The sequence below is a fragment of the Poromitra crassiceps genome (genome assembly GCF_964638095.1).
Source record: "Poromitra crassiceps genome assembly, chromosome: 10".
Taxonomy (NCBI): Eukaryota; Metazoa; Chordata; class Actinopteri; order Beryciformes; family Melamphaidae; genus Poromitra; species Poromitra crassiceps.
The window spans coordinates 48,522,970-48,539,831 of NC_139631.1; the positions used below are offsets into that span (position 1 = coordinate 48,522,970).

At 44.5% G+C, this 16,862-nt stretch overlaps 1 protein-coding gene across 1 annotated transcript in view; it reads right to left on the minus strand.

Moving 5' to 3' along the window:
• Positions 1-2,221: 2,221 nt before the first annotated feature.
• LOC310784493 (hamartin-like) overlaps positions 2,222-16,862 on the minus strand; it is a gene marked incomplete at its 5' end in the record, with an annotated part of 69,927 nt that continues 55,286 nt past the window's right edge. The window contains 4 exons of the mRNA XM_083645479.1: positions 2,222-6,427; positions 9,257-9,400; positions 11,168-11,355; positions 11,882-12,004. Of these exons, the coding sequence (XP_083501605.1) occupies positions 5,869-6,427; positions 9,257-9,400; positions 11,168-11,355; positions 11,882-12,004 (1,014 nt within the window). The 3' untranslated portion in view covers positions 2,222-5,868. The remainder of the gene's footprint in view (positions 6,428-9,256; positions 9,401-11,167; positions 11,356-11,881; positions 12,005-16,862) is intronic.

Sequence of the window (16,862 nt, forward strand, 5' to 3'; positions counted from 1 at the left end):
GAAAAAACCACAAAAGCAATCCAACCCATACTTTCAGTTTAGCCACTACTGTTTACATTTGACCAATGGGATTTTTATATAGCCTGATATAAATAAATAAATAAATAAATATATAAATAAATAAATAAATAAATAAATAAATAAATAAATAAATAAATACAAATTAGTGTTATTAATTTAATTTCTCTCGAATATTCTAGAGACAATAGACAATTGTCTAGCACTGATATTGTAGTTTAGGCCAAGACACAACATAGGCTCCTCGCTTTCCACCTCTCTGCACCTCTTTTCTTCTCCATTTTGGCACCATTGAACAGCAAGCCCCGCCCACCCGCGCTGGGGTCTCAGCAGCTTCTGACTGAAAAGTTAACTCATTCCTCCCTGCCTGGCTGCCTGCAGCCTGCCTGCCTGCTATCTGCACAACTAGGAACACTTATACATACTGGCCTGCTGTTCAGTGAGTGGCCTGGCGTGGCCAGGCCACCGGGCATCTGCCCGAAGCGCCCGATGCTGCAGTCCGTGCCTGCAGTCACAAGCTCGCTTCTCTAACCTTTAGGCCACGGCCACTACTGTTGTCATGAAATGAAGTGAAAGTATCAAGATGAAACAGTTAATCCTGCTTTTAGAGACTGAATGGGTTCAAATTGACCCCAAACAGAACAGTCGGAGCAGCCAAACATACTATTAGTGGCTATTTTTTGTGTTGTGGCATTCAGTAAAACACTGAAGATATAGGCCTACATAGCTATGGATGGGTTTGATGGCCTGCCATTTTTTTTTTTTTTTTTTTTTTTTTTTTACTTCTACTGACCTTAGCTGAGAGTGTGATGTCATAGAGAAGGTCTACCCGAGTGCGTGCATATGGTTTGTGCTGACACCTTGGACATGGGAGTGTCCAGTGTCCAATTTGTAAAGGCTAAGTCCAGTGAACAGCATTTACCCATTTAGATACTGAGAAGAATGTTCTCAATGTTATTAAAACAGTTATTGTTATACAGAAACATAATTGCATTGTATAGCTTAGTTTAAATGCTTAGTTTATTGTTTTAATGTGCAAACTAACACTTTTTCAGTGTCTTTTAAAAACATACATTACGTTGCTTTTACTTTGAAGGCAACCGGAAGTCTTATTGTTGCTAGCTCACTGAACAGGAAGTCTTATTGCTGCCAGCAGACGGAGCTCTGAGCTGAGTTTTGTCTGCTTCTGAAGAAAATGGAAAATAGAGTTGACCATCAGTGTGTTTGTTATCATGCTAGAGACAGACAGGCAGAGGGAGACACGCTCTGTGTAAATTAGACTACCGGTATAATAAAACAAAGCTGTGGTTTAAGCTCACCTGCTGCCGTTTGCCTCGCCTGTTGCCATGACGCGTCTGCTCTGCTGGTTGCTAGAAGACGTCATCTGTGTGTGCCGTGTCGTGTCTGATACTATGGTTACATGTCGCAAACAACAGACCTGTTTGTCCTGTAGTCTAGTATGACTTTCTGGCAGAGGTGGAAAGAGTACTACTGAAAAATCCTAACCAGTCTAACCAATGCAAATTAAACTACTTTTGCTGGGCAGTTGGTGTCCACAAAAACAGCATTTTTATTGAATTATAGGCTACAATGTAACAATGAAAACAATTGGGCTAGATAACCTGAACATGACTGAATTTAGTTAAAAATTTCAAACCAACCATGTTAATTTGAACCCAAGTAGCTGCCAAAAATAATGGAAGCATTCAAGTAATTCAGGGTTGCATTAAGCAAAATGTGTGACTGTTGACATAGCCTACAGTAACAGGTTGTATTTTATTATTCTCGTGAATTCCTGCCCAGCTCGATCTGCTTTCTGTTGCTTGACGCAACTCAAAAGAGAGAAGCGGCGAGAGTAGACTCAAAGCCATCTGAAAAATAAGTAGGTAGACGGCGTCTACCCTCCACTACACCACTGGTAGAGGTTAGATTCTCTGCTCGAACCCGGCCCGCGGGGTCGAGGCCGGAATTTCCCCTCCATTCCTCAGACCCGGGCCAGGCTCATGGTCAGATATAATGCCCTTTCTTTTTTCTTTATTATAATTGGGGTTAATATTTTGTGTGATCATCAAAATGTTATATGTACATTGTAACCTGAGGCCCTTCTATCCAATACAGCTTACTGTAACTCCATCAAATCCAGTGAATGACAGGTGTGTGCGAGTGAGAGCCAGACAGATTTACAATTCTTTATTTCTATTGTTCACAGTTTAACATTGTCTCCTCAGCATGCTGGTGATATTGAACAACTTTGTATGGCAATGCAACAACTGCCAACAATGAGAAACATGGGGTCAGAATCTGTGCAGATGTTTCCTGCCAACAAAGTGTTTCTGTGAATTAAAGCAACACTACTGAGGCAACAGTTGCCCACCAGTTACCCCAAAAGTTGCCCTGCCTGTGAGAGTTGCCCTGCAGCAGACGAGACAGAAGAGACAGTTTCTTATCTGAAAGGGAAACTTTTTCAGTTCGATTCATTTGAAATTCAAACAGTTAAATCGTGCAGATTTTATTTAGTTCTAAATTTAAAAACAAGTGTAGCACCCAATAATGTAATGTTTTCCTGAAAATTTGGACTTTGTGTAACTTCATGGAAAATGTAAACTTAATAATGTAATAATGTAAGAAAGTGTCCTGACTGATTTGCATATATATATATATATATATATATATATATATATATATATATATATATATATATATATAAATAAATAAAACTGACGATAATGTACTACCTTCCAATGTACTACCTTCCATTTGTTTTTCATCAAAACTGATAATTTGAACAATGTAATAATAACAAAATAATAAGTTTTTTCTCTCTGAAATGTCAAGTGTGGAATTAGAATCAATAAGTGTTATTGTCATGTTAGCCTACTGAAAACATCGGACACTGGCTTTATGTAGAATTTGAATTGACAACAGATGGCAATTGGTACGTTGTTAGGCAAATATGCATAAACTAAAATCCCTATCAATAGGAGGACCCATCCATACACCATGCTAATTAAATTGTTACATCATAAAAAAATGTTTGTGGGGGGGGGGGGGGGGTTACCTGGAAGGTATTATATTATCAGTAAAAATGTTAAATATCAGTCAGGACATTTTATTACATTATTGTCAAATTATTACATTATTGGGTTTTATAAAATGTTCGGCCAAGTGCAAATCTCTGGTAGTTATTCAATCTTCGGTAAATTCTGACATTATTGGTGCTACAATAAGTCTTTGGTCTTAGCTCCATCTGTGGGTTCAGTCTGAAACCGCGTCGGTCCGTTACATTCAAGGCTGAGACCGAAGACTAGCACACGGTTCAGCGGCAAACCTCTCGTTAAAGGGACACGTCAGCAAAAAACAACGCTGATTTATTTTGCACATGATCTCACACAGACATTCATTTAGTCTGACATTCATTGAGAGTTGACTTGCATTCCAGCTTCAAGGTGCAAAACCATGCCAAATACCGTCTGTATCTGTATGCTGATTGGTCTGAAAGCATACTATTGTTGAAAATAAAATAAAACGGATCATATACAGTATGTACTAACTAACTTAACCTAAACTCCGGCGGTCACCCCAAATACCGACAATCCACTACAGAAAAATGTATATTATTAATGTTTGTTTATTAACTGGCCCCTGGCCTCCTGTGATTTTGCAAAAGTGGCCTCCGGGCAAAGCAAGTTGAGTATCCCTGCTTTATAGTGTGTTCGCCATTTTTAAATAGTGTCCGAATTCTCAACTGTTAATTTGATTCACTCACTATAACTATAAAATACCCACAATGCACTGCAACTTCTAGTGAACCGCGAACGTACCCTATATTTTCTCCCAGCATCTACTACAATGCAATGCGGTCGTATTTAACAAGCGTGAGGTAGTGTCCAAATTAAACTTGTTTGATCATTCCCCAAGTAGTAGAACCATTCTGAACATGGCTAATGATTCAGTGCCTTCTGATGACATCATTGGTCCACAATTAACTCAAGTCAACTCTCAATAGAGAGTTGACTTGAGAGAGTACAGTACAGGAAAAGGCTATGGGATTTTGGTTAAATGCATGAAATAAGGTCTGTGGTTAACAGAAGTTTATGGGAGTGGTCATTTGTGTTCAACAGTATATAACTTTTTAAACATTTTCTGAAAATCGTGTAAAAAAACAAGTCATACAAGTGGTCCTTGTTTGTGAAGATTATACTGCTGAACACAAATGACCACTCCCATAAACTTTTGTTAACCACGGACCTTATTTCATGCATTTAACCGAAATCCCCATTCTAAAACCCCATTACGAACACAAGTGCTACTTCCAGACTCATTGCAGTAGTCTATAACTGTCAAACTAAATGAATGTCTTCAAAACAGTTTACAGTTTTGGGATAATGTGAGATCATGTGCAAAATAAATCACCATTGTCTTGGGTGAACTATCCCTTTAAGGTTCGATGATGACAAGAGGTCATCGGTTTCTATGGCAACAAGACTCCTCTCTCATATCAGCCCGCCCCCCCCCCAATTCAACTGTCTGCAGTCTGACATCATCACCTCTCTTAGCCAATTAGGAGCTGTTCTGGCAATCCTTAACATTCATAAAGGCACTGATTAATAACCAATAAAAACACGGATGGAGAAGACGCAAGCCCCGCCCCCTGGTCAGGACCTATGGATCCAACCAATCGGCTCGCTGCCGCAGCCTGAAACAGACGAGAAACGAGAGACAGAACCGAAGCAGCTTTTAGCGTCACATCACCATGACGACCAGAGAAACATCAGAAAAAGAAGATCACGTTTTGTTTTTGTTTTGGTCTGAGTGAAATGTTCTATAGTCTCTCCTAATACTAAATATAGCTGAATCGCTTGGTTTGACCTAGTAAAACGGTTTTTATTAATCATTTTATGAAACGTCTATGGAAAAATGAATGGTGGCTGAACTCCCTTAGGCCCTATGCTGAACCCGGGAAGAGGGCGTGACTTTGGCACTCTATGGAGAACCAAACCAAAACTTGAAGAACCGAGCCAGCAGACCAATCATCATGGTGTGAGGCGGAGTCAGTGTGTGTTTGTGTGTGTGTGAGAGAGAGAGAGAGAGAGAAAACTACACTGCAGCCAATCACCAGGCAGCTTTAAGGCCCTGAGGCAGAATTGTGTTCTTAACCTTTCCATGAAGCCACGCCCACTTTCGTACAACAAAAGCCTTGGATTTCACAGTGGAAAAACATCGTGGCTCGTTTAGAAAGAAAACACTTTCTGAAAACGTGAGGAGAGAAATCAGCCATGCAGTTGCTGAATCTGTCTTCATTTGACTTAAACAACGGTTAGTTTAAAAGTTTGGATATGAGTTTCGGGAGTTTCCAGAGGCCGCTCATGGCTGCAAATTTCATGAGCGACTAAATAAGTTAAAAATAATTCATCCAAATTATACGGCTTTGCTTTTCATCATCATCATTATTCTTAATTCTCTTAATAACTATCAGGTATAAACAGACTGGTAGCATAGTTAGCTGTAGACTGCTGTGATGCCAACGGGTAGTAAACAGACTGGTAGCATAGTTAGCCTCTTAGCTGTAGCATGATGTGATGCTAACAGGTGTAACAGACTGGTAGCATAGTTAGCCTGTTAGCTGTAGCCTGCTATGATGCTAACAGGTATAAACAGACTAGCATAGCTAGCCTGTTAGCTGTAGCCTGTTGTGATACTAACAGGTATAAACTGACTGGTAGCATAGTTAGCCTGCTAGCACCTGGATTGACTTTGTAGATCCGTTTCTGCTGCTGATCTCTCTCTCTGATTAAACATCTCTCCATCCCTCTCTCTATTCATTGGTATTTTCAGCAGCCCCCTCCCCCCTCAGTACTCTGGTAGTGTCTCATCGTAGTCCATGATGCTCAATTCGTGTCTCCTCTGGCGGACGGCCTGGGTCAGGGTCCGGGGTCCAGGTCCCTGTGGGGGGGCGGGGGTTCTAGGGTTGGGTCCCTCCGGGGAGGCGGGGGGTGCCTGTGGGGAGGCAGGGGGTCCCTGTGGGGAGGCAGGGAGTCCAGAGGTGGGGGGTCCCTGTGGGGAGGCTGGGGGTCCAGAGGCAGGGGGTCCCTGTGGGGGGGCGGGGGGTCCGGAGGCTGGAGCCTGGCTCGGTGGCTCGGCCTGGGGAGTTTCCTCCTCTAGCCCCACCTCCTCTGCCTCCCCTGGCTCCTCATCCTCCCCGGGGGGTGGGCTGAACAGCTCGCGGGCTCGCTGCTCCAGGAAGGACCCGACGGCTGGCGGGGACTCGAGCGGCGAGGAGGTGCAGAGGAGCAGCGGGGAGGTGGACAGACGTTCACTGCCGTTGATGATGCCGATGGAGGAGGAAGGCTTGTTGCCGAGGGAACGGCTGCTCTGAACGGTTGGCATGGCAACGTCGCCACCGTTTGGCCTGATGGAGAGACAGATTGTAGTTATACTTTAAACATTATGCATTCATTTATATTTTCTATTCTATTTGGACTATTTCAGACCAAGTTCATTTGAAGGTTTTTATCTGGACCTGAGACCGCAACAGCATCCTAGGCGTGATGTTACACTGCACCACAGGCTGTAGAAATGTATCACCTTAGCTCAGCAAGGACCCCCTGGGTAAGGATAGCACCTCTACTGACATATCTGGTCCTCCTACATGCCTGTATGGCACTTCCCATGATGCCTACTTTAGCCAGCACATAGGGATAGGAGAAGGTAACTCTGAATTCAAATCCCCAGGCACAGCCTACCCAGCTGTCAGTTCCCACAAAGGGTCTCAACTATGAGTGAATGGTGCATTGCTTTGTGCCGTGGGCTGCATGAGACCAGCCACAGCAAACGGCTCATCTCCAGCCGTCTAGACTGTGTCACTCTGTTACACATGCACTCAGGCGAGAGAGTGAGCTAAACACCTTCTCTAAGCCAAGCCATCGTGCAAGTCACTGACTTCACTCTTCCATCACATCATCCTCCCAAGTCCTGCAGCAACGGGGGACTGGCGAAGCAGCAGGTGCGGACTTCACTGAGAGCCGTAAAGCCATAAAGTCAAGTTCTTCCGAGTGGCCAATGGAGTCAAGCAAGACTGCATCCTGACATCCACTCTCTTCAGCATGATGTTCTCAGCCATGCAGACAGATGCCTACCGCACTGATGGCAAGCTGTTCTCTCTGCAGACGATTGTGCACTGAATGCCTCAACTGGAGGCTTTGCCGCAGCATGCACAGACTTTGGCCTCACCATCAGCACCAAGAAAACAGAGGTACGGCACCAACCCTCTCGTGGAGCCCCCTACATTAATCACTGTGAATGTTAAACATCTCCAAGTGGCAGACAAGTTTGTCTAGGTCGACGACGAGCTCATACACAGGATTGCTTGCCCAAGCGCTGCTTTTTGGCAGACTCCGTGCCTCTGTCTGGGAGCGCAGAGGGCTCACCCTACAGAGTGTACGCCTGTGAGACCTGGACTTAGGGGTGTCAAAAATAATCGATTATAAGATGCATCGTGATGCGGACCTGCACGATTCTGCATCGATTCACAAATATCAAAAATCGTTTTTTTTTTTTTTTTTTATATAATCAAATAAAATATAATGGAAGTACATGCAGTTGTTTATTTTAATTATGGATCATAATACAATGCAATTCTAAATGCACTTTTATTTTAAAAGTAGCCACACAGTGAGAAAAAAGAAAGTGAGAAAAAAAATCATGTATTCGGGGAAAAAAGTGATGCATCGATTTAAGATGCATCGATAATCGTTATCGAATCGAATCGTAGCCCTCTGAATCGTAATCGAATCGAATCGTGAGGCCAGTGAAGATTCACAGCCCTAGTACCGCTGGCATGCCAAGCAGTTCAATTGCCAAGCAGCTTAACGCCGTTCATATGAGATGCGTCAGGAAGCTGCTCCACATCAAATGGCGGGAAAAGGTCCCAGACAAGGAGGTCCTCCACAGGGCTGGAATGGAGAACACCCACGCTGCTCAAGTGGTCTCAGCTGAGATTATGATGCAGAGATGCTCAAGGCAGACCCTGGCACAGCATCATCAGTGTTGGTTGATCTCTTTAGGGCCATCTGAGAGAGTGACGCCATTCCAAGTGACTAATTGTAAAACTTCCCAAGAAAGGCAACCTTACAGAACTGCGATAACTGGCATTGTATCACACTCCTTTCCATCCCTAGCAATGTGCTGCAGAGTTCTCCTCCAACGGATCATTAGCAATTGACAACCAGCTGAGGAAAGAGCAAGCGGGATAGAGGAAAGGCAGAGGATGCAACGATCAGATATTTGCACATCATCAAACAGTGCCTTGAGTGGAATGCCCTGTTGTACATCCATTGAATAGACTTCAGAAAGGCTCTTGACAGTGTGCCAAGGGAGACCCTCTGGAAGATCTTGAGGTCATATGGAATCCTTGAAAAGATCGTCACCATGATAAGTTCTATAACCATTTCAAATGCAGTGTGATCATTGACAAGACACACTGAATGGTTTTCAGTGGAATCCGGCGTACGACAGGGCGGTATCCTCTCCCCCATCTTCTTCCTAGTTACCATCGACTGGATCATGTGTAAGACCACATCAGATAAGCCCAGGGGCATCCAGTGGACACCTTTCTCCCATTTAGAAGATCTTGACTTTGCCGATGACGTGGCAGCCCTCTCCTCAAAGAGAGATCATCTGCAGCAGAAAACTGGCTAAGTAGAAGAAGAAGTAAGTAACGGGCTCATCAGCAATCTTCGCAATGCGAAGGATGAACATAAATATATTTTTTTAAATCTTTTTTCCCCGCCTCCCGTTTTCTCCGCAATTGTACCTTGGCCAATTCCCCCTGCTGTCCTGGGCATTGCTCCACCCACTCTGCCGATCTGGGGAGAGCTGTAGACTAGCACATGCTTCCTTCGACACGGGCAGTCACCAGCCGTTTCTTTTCACGTGGGTGGATCACGCTATTACCCCCAGTTCCCCTCCCCCCGAACAGGCACCCCGACCGACCAGAGGAAGCGTTAATGCAGCGACCCGGACTCATACCCTTAATCCAGCTTCCCACCTGCAGACACTTGGCCCGTATAGACACCCGGACAAGCCCGAGGTAACACGGGGTCTCGAACCTGCGACCCTCATGTTGGTAGGCAGGGAATCTACCGCTGCACTACCTGGATGCCCGGATGAACATACATGGTTGCAGATTGTCTTCTCCCTAGAAGCGGTCTCAGGTCCAGACTGCAGTATGGCTGCCTACCTGCAGGGGGTGCTGCCATCCTGGGCCCGCTGGCTGTGTGTGCTGAGCTCCACCAGGCTGTACAGGTGCAGCAGCTCGCTCTGCAGAGCCTGGGTCACTCTGCTCAGAGCCACGCAGCGACTCTCACAGGCCAACAGCTGGCCTCTGACAAACAAAAACAACAACATTCATATCAAACATCACTTCATAAAATAATAAAACATGTGGAACAACTGCTGATGCTCACAAGTCATTTTTTGCAAGTCCATATCAAGTCTCAAGTCTTTCAGGGGCAAGTCTGGGTCAAAGCCCGATCCCAATTCCCCCCTTGGCCCTACCACTTACCCCTTAACCCTCCATTTTGCGCGTTCACGTGAAGTGCTAGTGCTGTCCCAATTCATTTTTGCTTCAGACCGAGGGTGAAGTGGGAGGGGTTACTAACACTCGAAACGGAGATTTTTAGGACCCACACTCCAAACCAAGGGCTTAGAAGGAAATCGCTATTAATCCACCAGAAATGAGCCAAAAGTTACAAACAAACGTTTATATCCGAGTTTAATGTCGATACAAAGGACTCTGGATGCTCAACATTTCAGAAAAAAGTTCTATCGCAATTCGCGCGGCACTGGTTTCCAGTTTGAGAAAGAGGAGACGGCAATCTTTGCAAATATCGAGTTTTGAAATGCGTGTTTCAACAGTGATCCTTTGTATCGACATTAAAGGAAGACATTCACTTATTTTTTAAAGTTTTGGTTAGGTATTTTGCGACTATTTTAACATAGACATATGGGTGCCCACTTCAAGCACCAGCCACGCGAGTTTTGGAGATATCAGCCACAGAGTTTCTGCCTTCTCTTGAATACAACTGAACTGGAAGGCTTGTGGTGCTCGAAGCACCAAAAAAATACATTTGAAAAACTCAACAGCAATGTCTCTTTGCAGAAATCATGACCCGGTTACTCAAAATAATCCACAGACCTTGTTATGAGCAGTTTCATGTCAAAACTATTTTCTTTTGCAGTCTCATATAGGAACTAGCTAGCTCCTAGTGGCTGTAGTTCGGACAAAAGAAAATAGTTCCTCCATGAAACTGCTCATAACAAGGTCTGGGGATTATCAACCCGGATCCATAATGCCTCCGGCCTGGCTATCGCCGGTGGAGGCATAAAAACCAGAATATTATGTAGCTACAATATCAAACTCAATCAATTTGATTAGGCTATACTATCCTATATAGCTAGCCTATGTTATAATCATGTCTTCCAGTGACTCCTGAGCAAACCAGTCAACGAATAAAATAGTATAATTTAAATATTAATACGGTATCAAAAATTTTAATATGCAATATGATGACAAAATAGTGTATTTACTGTATGAGAATCTGCAGACTTCAATCTGTTTGAACCAGAAATAGCATGACAGTTGGGCAAAATGATGAGGTAATGAGTCGTGTCCCATTTCCTAGGTGATTGTTTTCAATCCCTACCCCTTGTGGCTCCGTTTTGAAGGGCAAGGGCCAACATGAGGGACACTCAAAAAAACAAGGGGTAGGGGTACAAATAAGAAACTGGGATTGGGCACAAGTCTCAAGTCTCTTATGGATGAGCGTTCTATCATCTGCTGGATGCCATCCAGTCTGCTTAGAACACTGCATAGCTAAAACTAAGGAATACAAAGCATGTACTGTATTATCCTCACTCCTTTATCTATTAGCATACAGTATCAGCATTGATTAGATTACATTATTATTAGTAAACATTTCCTTAATGTTAATGTAATGTAGATTAGGTGAGACAGTTCTAGATTATAGATTATAACATGGTGATTGGTACCTGCTCTGGGCCTTGTTATAGATTATAGATTATAGCATGGTGATTGGTACCTGCTCTGGGCCTTGTTATAGATTATAGATTATAGCATGGTGAATGGTACCTGCTCTGGGCCTTGCTGTCCTCTAGGAGTTTCTTCTGGTCCAGGATCAGCTGCTCCTTCCTGCTCAGCTGGCTCTCCAGATCTGCCGCTCTCTGATTGGCTGCTTCCAGCTTCTGTTTGTGCTGCTTCTCACTGTCCACCAGCCTCTGGAACTCCCTACCCACACTGCACTGCAGCATGGACGCCTCCTACACACGCACACGCGCGCACACACACACACACACACACACACACACACACACACACACACACACACACACACACACACACACACACACACACACACACACAGCTGTGACTCCTGCGATATTAATATTAGGGATGGGATGATATGTCGATCATGTTATAGCTTGTTTTCAAGTCATGTCACGTCACAGTGCGAACTATGCTTGGAGGGCATGGAAGTGAATTCTCCATAAAGAAGCACAAACACAAACTCTCAAAATGCATATGGTTTACGAAACGACATAAACCACACTGTTAAGGCAGTTTGGCATTTATGGTTGCTCAAATAGATCAAACTTCAACAAAAACAACAACAGAAAATCTCATTGTTGGAAAGTTTGTACTGTTTTCCCTCTCCGGCTTACATGCTCACATGCGTGCGTGCATACCATGCTGCAGTAGGTGGGTGTCTCCTCTCTCCAGTGTGTGTGTGTGTGTGTGTGTGTGTTAGAGAGAACACGGTTGGTCTCTCTCAGTGTGTGTGTGTACCTGTGTGCTGTAGGTGTCTCCTCTCTCCAGTGTATATGTGAGAGCTCGGTTGGTCTCTCTCAGTAGGAGAAGCTGTTTATTCATCAGGAAGATCTGCTCTCTGAGCTGCTCACTGCTGGACAGCTGCACACGCATACACACAAACAAACACACACACACACACACACAAACGCATACACACACACACAAACGCATGCACGCACACACACGCACAGTTAGCCACTGTGACATCACTCATTGGTTTGTGGACTCCTGGACTTGCATTTTGACTGTTGCCATCTTGATTTCTTTTTGGCCAGACACCCACAGCGCTGCCTGCTATTGGTGCATGATCAGCGAGCTGCACCATCACTGGATAGGTAGTCTCTCAAGCCAGACTGTCTCTTCTACATTCTGCGAACGCACCATAAACACAAACAGTCTGTAATTCACGCCCACAGAACATGGACACAGGAAGTTGGGGGGGGAAAAACACCAGATCAGAGGGAGTTTGAACCAATGCAGGTGATTGGAGAAATACCTGCCAATCACTGTCTTTAGGCGGTACATCCGGGACATCCCCCTATCATCGCTCATTATTTTTCCCGAGTTTTGGCCAAGTTCTCCCAGCTCGAACACTGCATGAAAAACCTGCTTTCCGGGCAAGTAAATGACCACATATAGACTCAGTATGCGGACACTATGTGCTACTTTCCCCCACTTTGCCACAAAGACCTGCAAAGTGGATCTGATTGCAGTTGTGCAAAGTCCCGGAAAGTAGATTTTTTTGTGCAGTGGAAGTTTAGGCGGAAGCATTTGAAAATTGTGAGAGCCAACCGTTTAAGAGACTACTGGACAGGTGACCTGTCAATCATGCCCCAAAACATAGTCTGCTTTATCATCTATTTGACTCTAAATGGGACCATAATTGACTAAATGAACATAATCAGATGGTTTATTGAAGAAGACTTGAGATTGAGACCATAAACTCATTAGCAAAAGTGTTTACTTTTAATGATAATGATAATGACGTCAATGCTTAAAAAACTAATTCTGAAGGGATGGAGGTCCCCATCTTCACCTTCTTTTCAATCGTGGTTGACAGACATGACTTCTGTTATACGGATGGAGAGACTTAGGTTCCTGAGGACCAACTCACTCAAGAAATTTGTGAGGGATCCATTTCTAGCCTACCTCGATGAGGTTAGGGGTGATAGCAGGGATTCCGTTAACCGGCAATTGCCGGCTTTTAGCCGGTATTTGTGGTAAATTAATACATTCCTTATATAATATAGCCTAATAGTGTGCCATAAGTTACAACTTAAATATAGACTGCCCCGCTGTTATGTTGAGTGTTTGGTGAAAAAGGGAAAAAATACAGCTGCTTCCTAGAGGCTGAAATCCAACTTTCTTAACACATTCACTGCCAGCTGTTTTTTTTTTTTTACTGTAGGTAGCTTCTGCCAGAGGTTTTTTTTGAGGATTCTGGCTCATCTTTCAAGACCTGAGGATTCTTTTCTGCTAAGATTTTGTGAACACAAAATATCTAAAAAGAACTAATAGAATGTGTGCTTTCTCTGTCTAAAAGAGTTAGTTTGTAGAGTTAGTAGTTATGTAGGCATTAGCACTTGAATACAGCATGGTTTCAGCGTCTGAAAATTTGAGCTGAGATAAATAGCTTTTTGTGAAATTCGATAGAACAGTCACTTTAACCATTCATTTTTGGCATCAGTAAGACGTCAGACATCTAAACAATAGTTTTGAACAGTAATTTCCTCCATAACAGCAGGAAACACCCCTCTCCTTCAAACTCCTCCCTCTGTGTGTGTTCTTCTTGGCTGCAGCGGGCGTGTCACAAGCTCGTTTCTGTTGCTGCTGCTGCTGTGCCTGTCTGCTGGCGGCCGCTGGGCAAGTCTGGATGGGCTCGCTCGTTTCTTGGAGTTTCGGTTGAGAGCTTTGATGAAGCTTTTGCGATTCTGGTCTTATTTATGCTGCGTGTTTCAAAGTGTGTTCCACCCGTAATCTATTATGCAAAGTTGCAATCCCTCACCACCAGCAATCAGCGCGAAAGCGTTTTCGCCAATCCATTCTACAGTATGAGAATGGTTTCATCGCGCGTTCCCCTGCAGTTTTGGCTCTGCTTTTTCTAGTCTGGGAGAGCACTGTCGCCACTTAGTGGGTCGGTGGAATGGGTTGTACACGTTCGGTGGCTCCAATATTTATATAAGAGATGTAAAAGGGTTAGATGCACATCCCACGGTCAAAAAAAAAAAAAACTTTTTTTTGACGTATTAACACATTAAGTGCCATAGACGACCTAACTCGTCTTACATAATCCAGCGCTTGAGTGCCAAGGACGAGCTAACTCGTCTTACATAAACATTTTTTTTTTTTGACGGTGGGACATCAATCAACCCCTTTTACATCTTCGAGATAACTATTGGAGCAAGAGAATGTGTATAATCTATTTTACCGACCACTAAGTGGCGACAGAGACAGAGAGAAAGCCACAGCCACGGACCCGTGGACCAAAAGCAGCCGCCTCCCGCGGAAATGGCTTGGCGATTTTACAGTCAGAAACGAAGGAGCCTCATTCTCATACTGTAGGCGGGGACGCTTCGCGCTGCTGCGGTGGGGGGTTCCAGAAATGGACTGGGTGAGCAGCATAAAGCCTAGAGTCGCACGGGGCTTAATCGGGGCTCTCAAACCCAAGAGACAGTGAGACCTATCCACACTCGCTGCCAGGGAGAGGCTGCTCAACTCGCTGGAAACTCCCAGCAGCACAGACGGAGGGAGGAGCCCGGAGACACACACACAGAACGGACAGAGATCCCCTCCCCCCAGAGCCGCGGAGCAACGCGCGAACACACACACACACACACACACACACACACACACACACACACACACACACACACACACACACACACACACACACACAATACAGTATACAGACTCGCCCAAAGGCACCCACAATCACAGGCAGGTGACTATTCTGCTGAATTTCACAAAACTGCGATTATCTCAGCTTGCTGTCTCATACGCTAAAACCATGCTGTACTCAACGGCTAATATCTACATAACTACTAACTCTGCAAACTAACTCTTTTAGACAGAGAAAGCACACATTCTATTAGTTATTTTTAGATGATTGGTGTTCACGAAGTCTTAACAGAAAACAGATCCTCGGCTGTTGTAAAATGAGCCAGAATCCTCAAAAAAAAAACTGGCACAACTTACCTACAGGTTGAAAAAATGGCTGGCACTCAATGTGTTAACACGTCATTGGCAGTCAACCGTTGGATTTTTTTTGACGTATTAACACGTCATTGGCAGTGAACGTGTTAATGGTTAATTACTTTAGATTGTGTTTACATTTTGTCCAAATGACAGAATATGTGAACAGAAAAAAGAAAAAAGCATCTCGGATGAGACAACTTTCCAGCATTTACTGAACCAGCGTCAAGTCAGGCAGAATGTAAAAGTATGTCTTCCGCTATAGGGCTTTCTTTTTTTAATTTTTAAAATGTTTTTCCCGATTTTTAATCCCATTTTTATCCCTCATTAGTGCTAATTTAATTTATTTATCCTGGTTGCTGCTCCACCCTCTGCCGATCTGGGGAGAGCCGAAACTGGCTCCATGCTTCCTCCGAGACATGGGCAGTTAGCCAGCCGCTTCTTTTCACCTGACAGAGGAAGCTTCACCGGTAGGACATAGCACGTGGGAGGTTCACGCTATTCCAACCAGTTCCCCTCCCTCCGAACAGGCGCCCTTAATGACCAGAGGAGGCACCACATCAGCAACCAGGATATTGCATGTTTTGGTGTGGGGTTCTTATGTGAAGGAAACCCCCAGGGGACATGGGGACAACATGCAAACTCAACACAGAAAGGACCTTTTTGACGACCCCACCCGGGCGGTGGGCACTCGAGGACATGCGGACGGGCACGCACTCCTTCAGCGCTCACAGCGTCCCAGGTGGGAATCGAACCCAGGACCTTCTAGCTGTGAAGTGACAGTGCCTACCACTGTGCCACCATGCCGTGTTACTTTTGTTTCAGTTTCTTCAGCTTCGGTCGGACTTTGGCAGCTATTTTAATGAGGACACATCGCTCCTAATCGACATACATGTCATATTCCTCAGGTGAGCGCAGCCTTGTTTGTGCTCCTGCATTTGTAGTTTAGTAATGTGTAATGTCCCCCCAGCTGTTTTCATATCAGCCCCCGCCTCTCTCTCTCCCACTGCTGAAAAATGCAGCTCAACGCTACGTGTGGCGCTTGGGTGTGTGTCTCTGTGTGTGTGTGTTTGTGTGTGTGTGTGTGTACACAGCGGAGCTGCATGTCTGTCTCTCTCACTCTCTCTGTCTCTCATACTCTCTCTCTTTCCCTTTCGCTCTCTCTCATATTTACGCACGCGTTAATTAAATTAGTAAAGAAAAATGACAACAATCGCCTGAAAAATCGCCCCTAAAAATCAACCGTCAGTGGACTCAGCCAATCGTCGGTCGGCAATATATTCGTCCAATCGCCCAAGCCTAGTAGGTTCCCGGTGCCCTTGGTCAGTGCGATATGGTTGGCTAAATTCTTTCTTTTCTTAATTGGTGTGTGAAGTCCTTGGTGTGCTCTGTCATCAACGATCTTAACGATCTCATCAAGGTGAGTAAACTATGTTATATTGAAAAGGGTGCCTAAACAGCATTCATGTGCATTTTGCCTCCACTACAGCCCTGAATTCAACCAATGAAGGCAGCAGTATGAGCCAACATAGGGTGGGTTTTCATCACGCCATGCAGGTGGGATGGAAATACGGAACAAACCCCATCATCCCGTATTGGTTCACAGAGGCCATGTGAAAATATCCCTCCTTTCCGTGCCAAGTGACTGATTCACCCCAACTGACCTCTTCTTGCCCACGTCGCACGTGGGGGGAAAAACGTTTGGTTTACTTTTTATGTAACAAAGATATTATGTAAAAATTCACCGCGCGTCCAGTTGTTATGA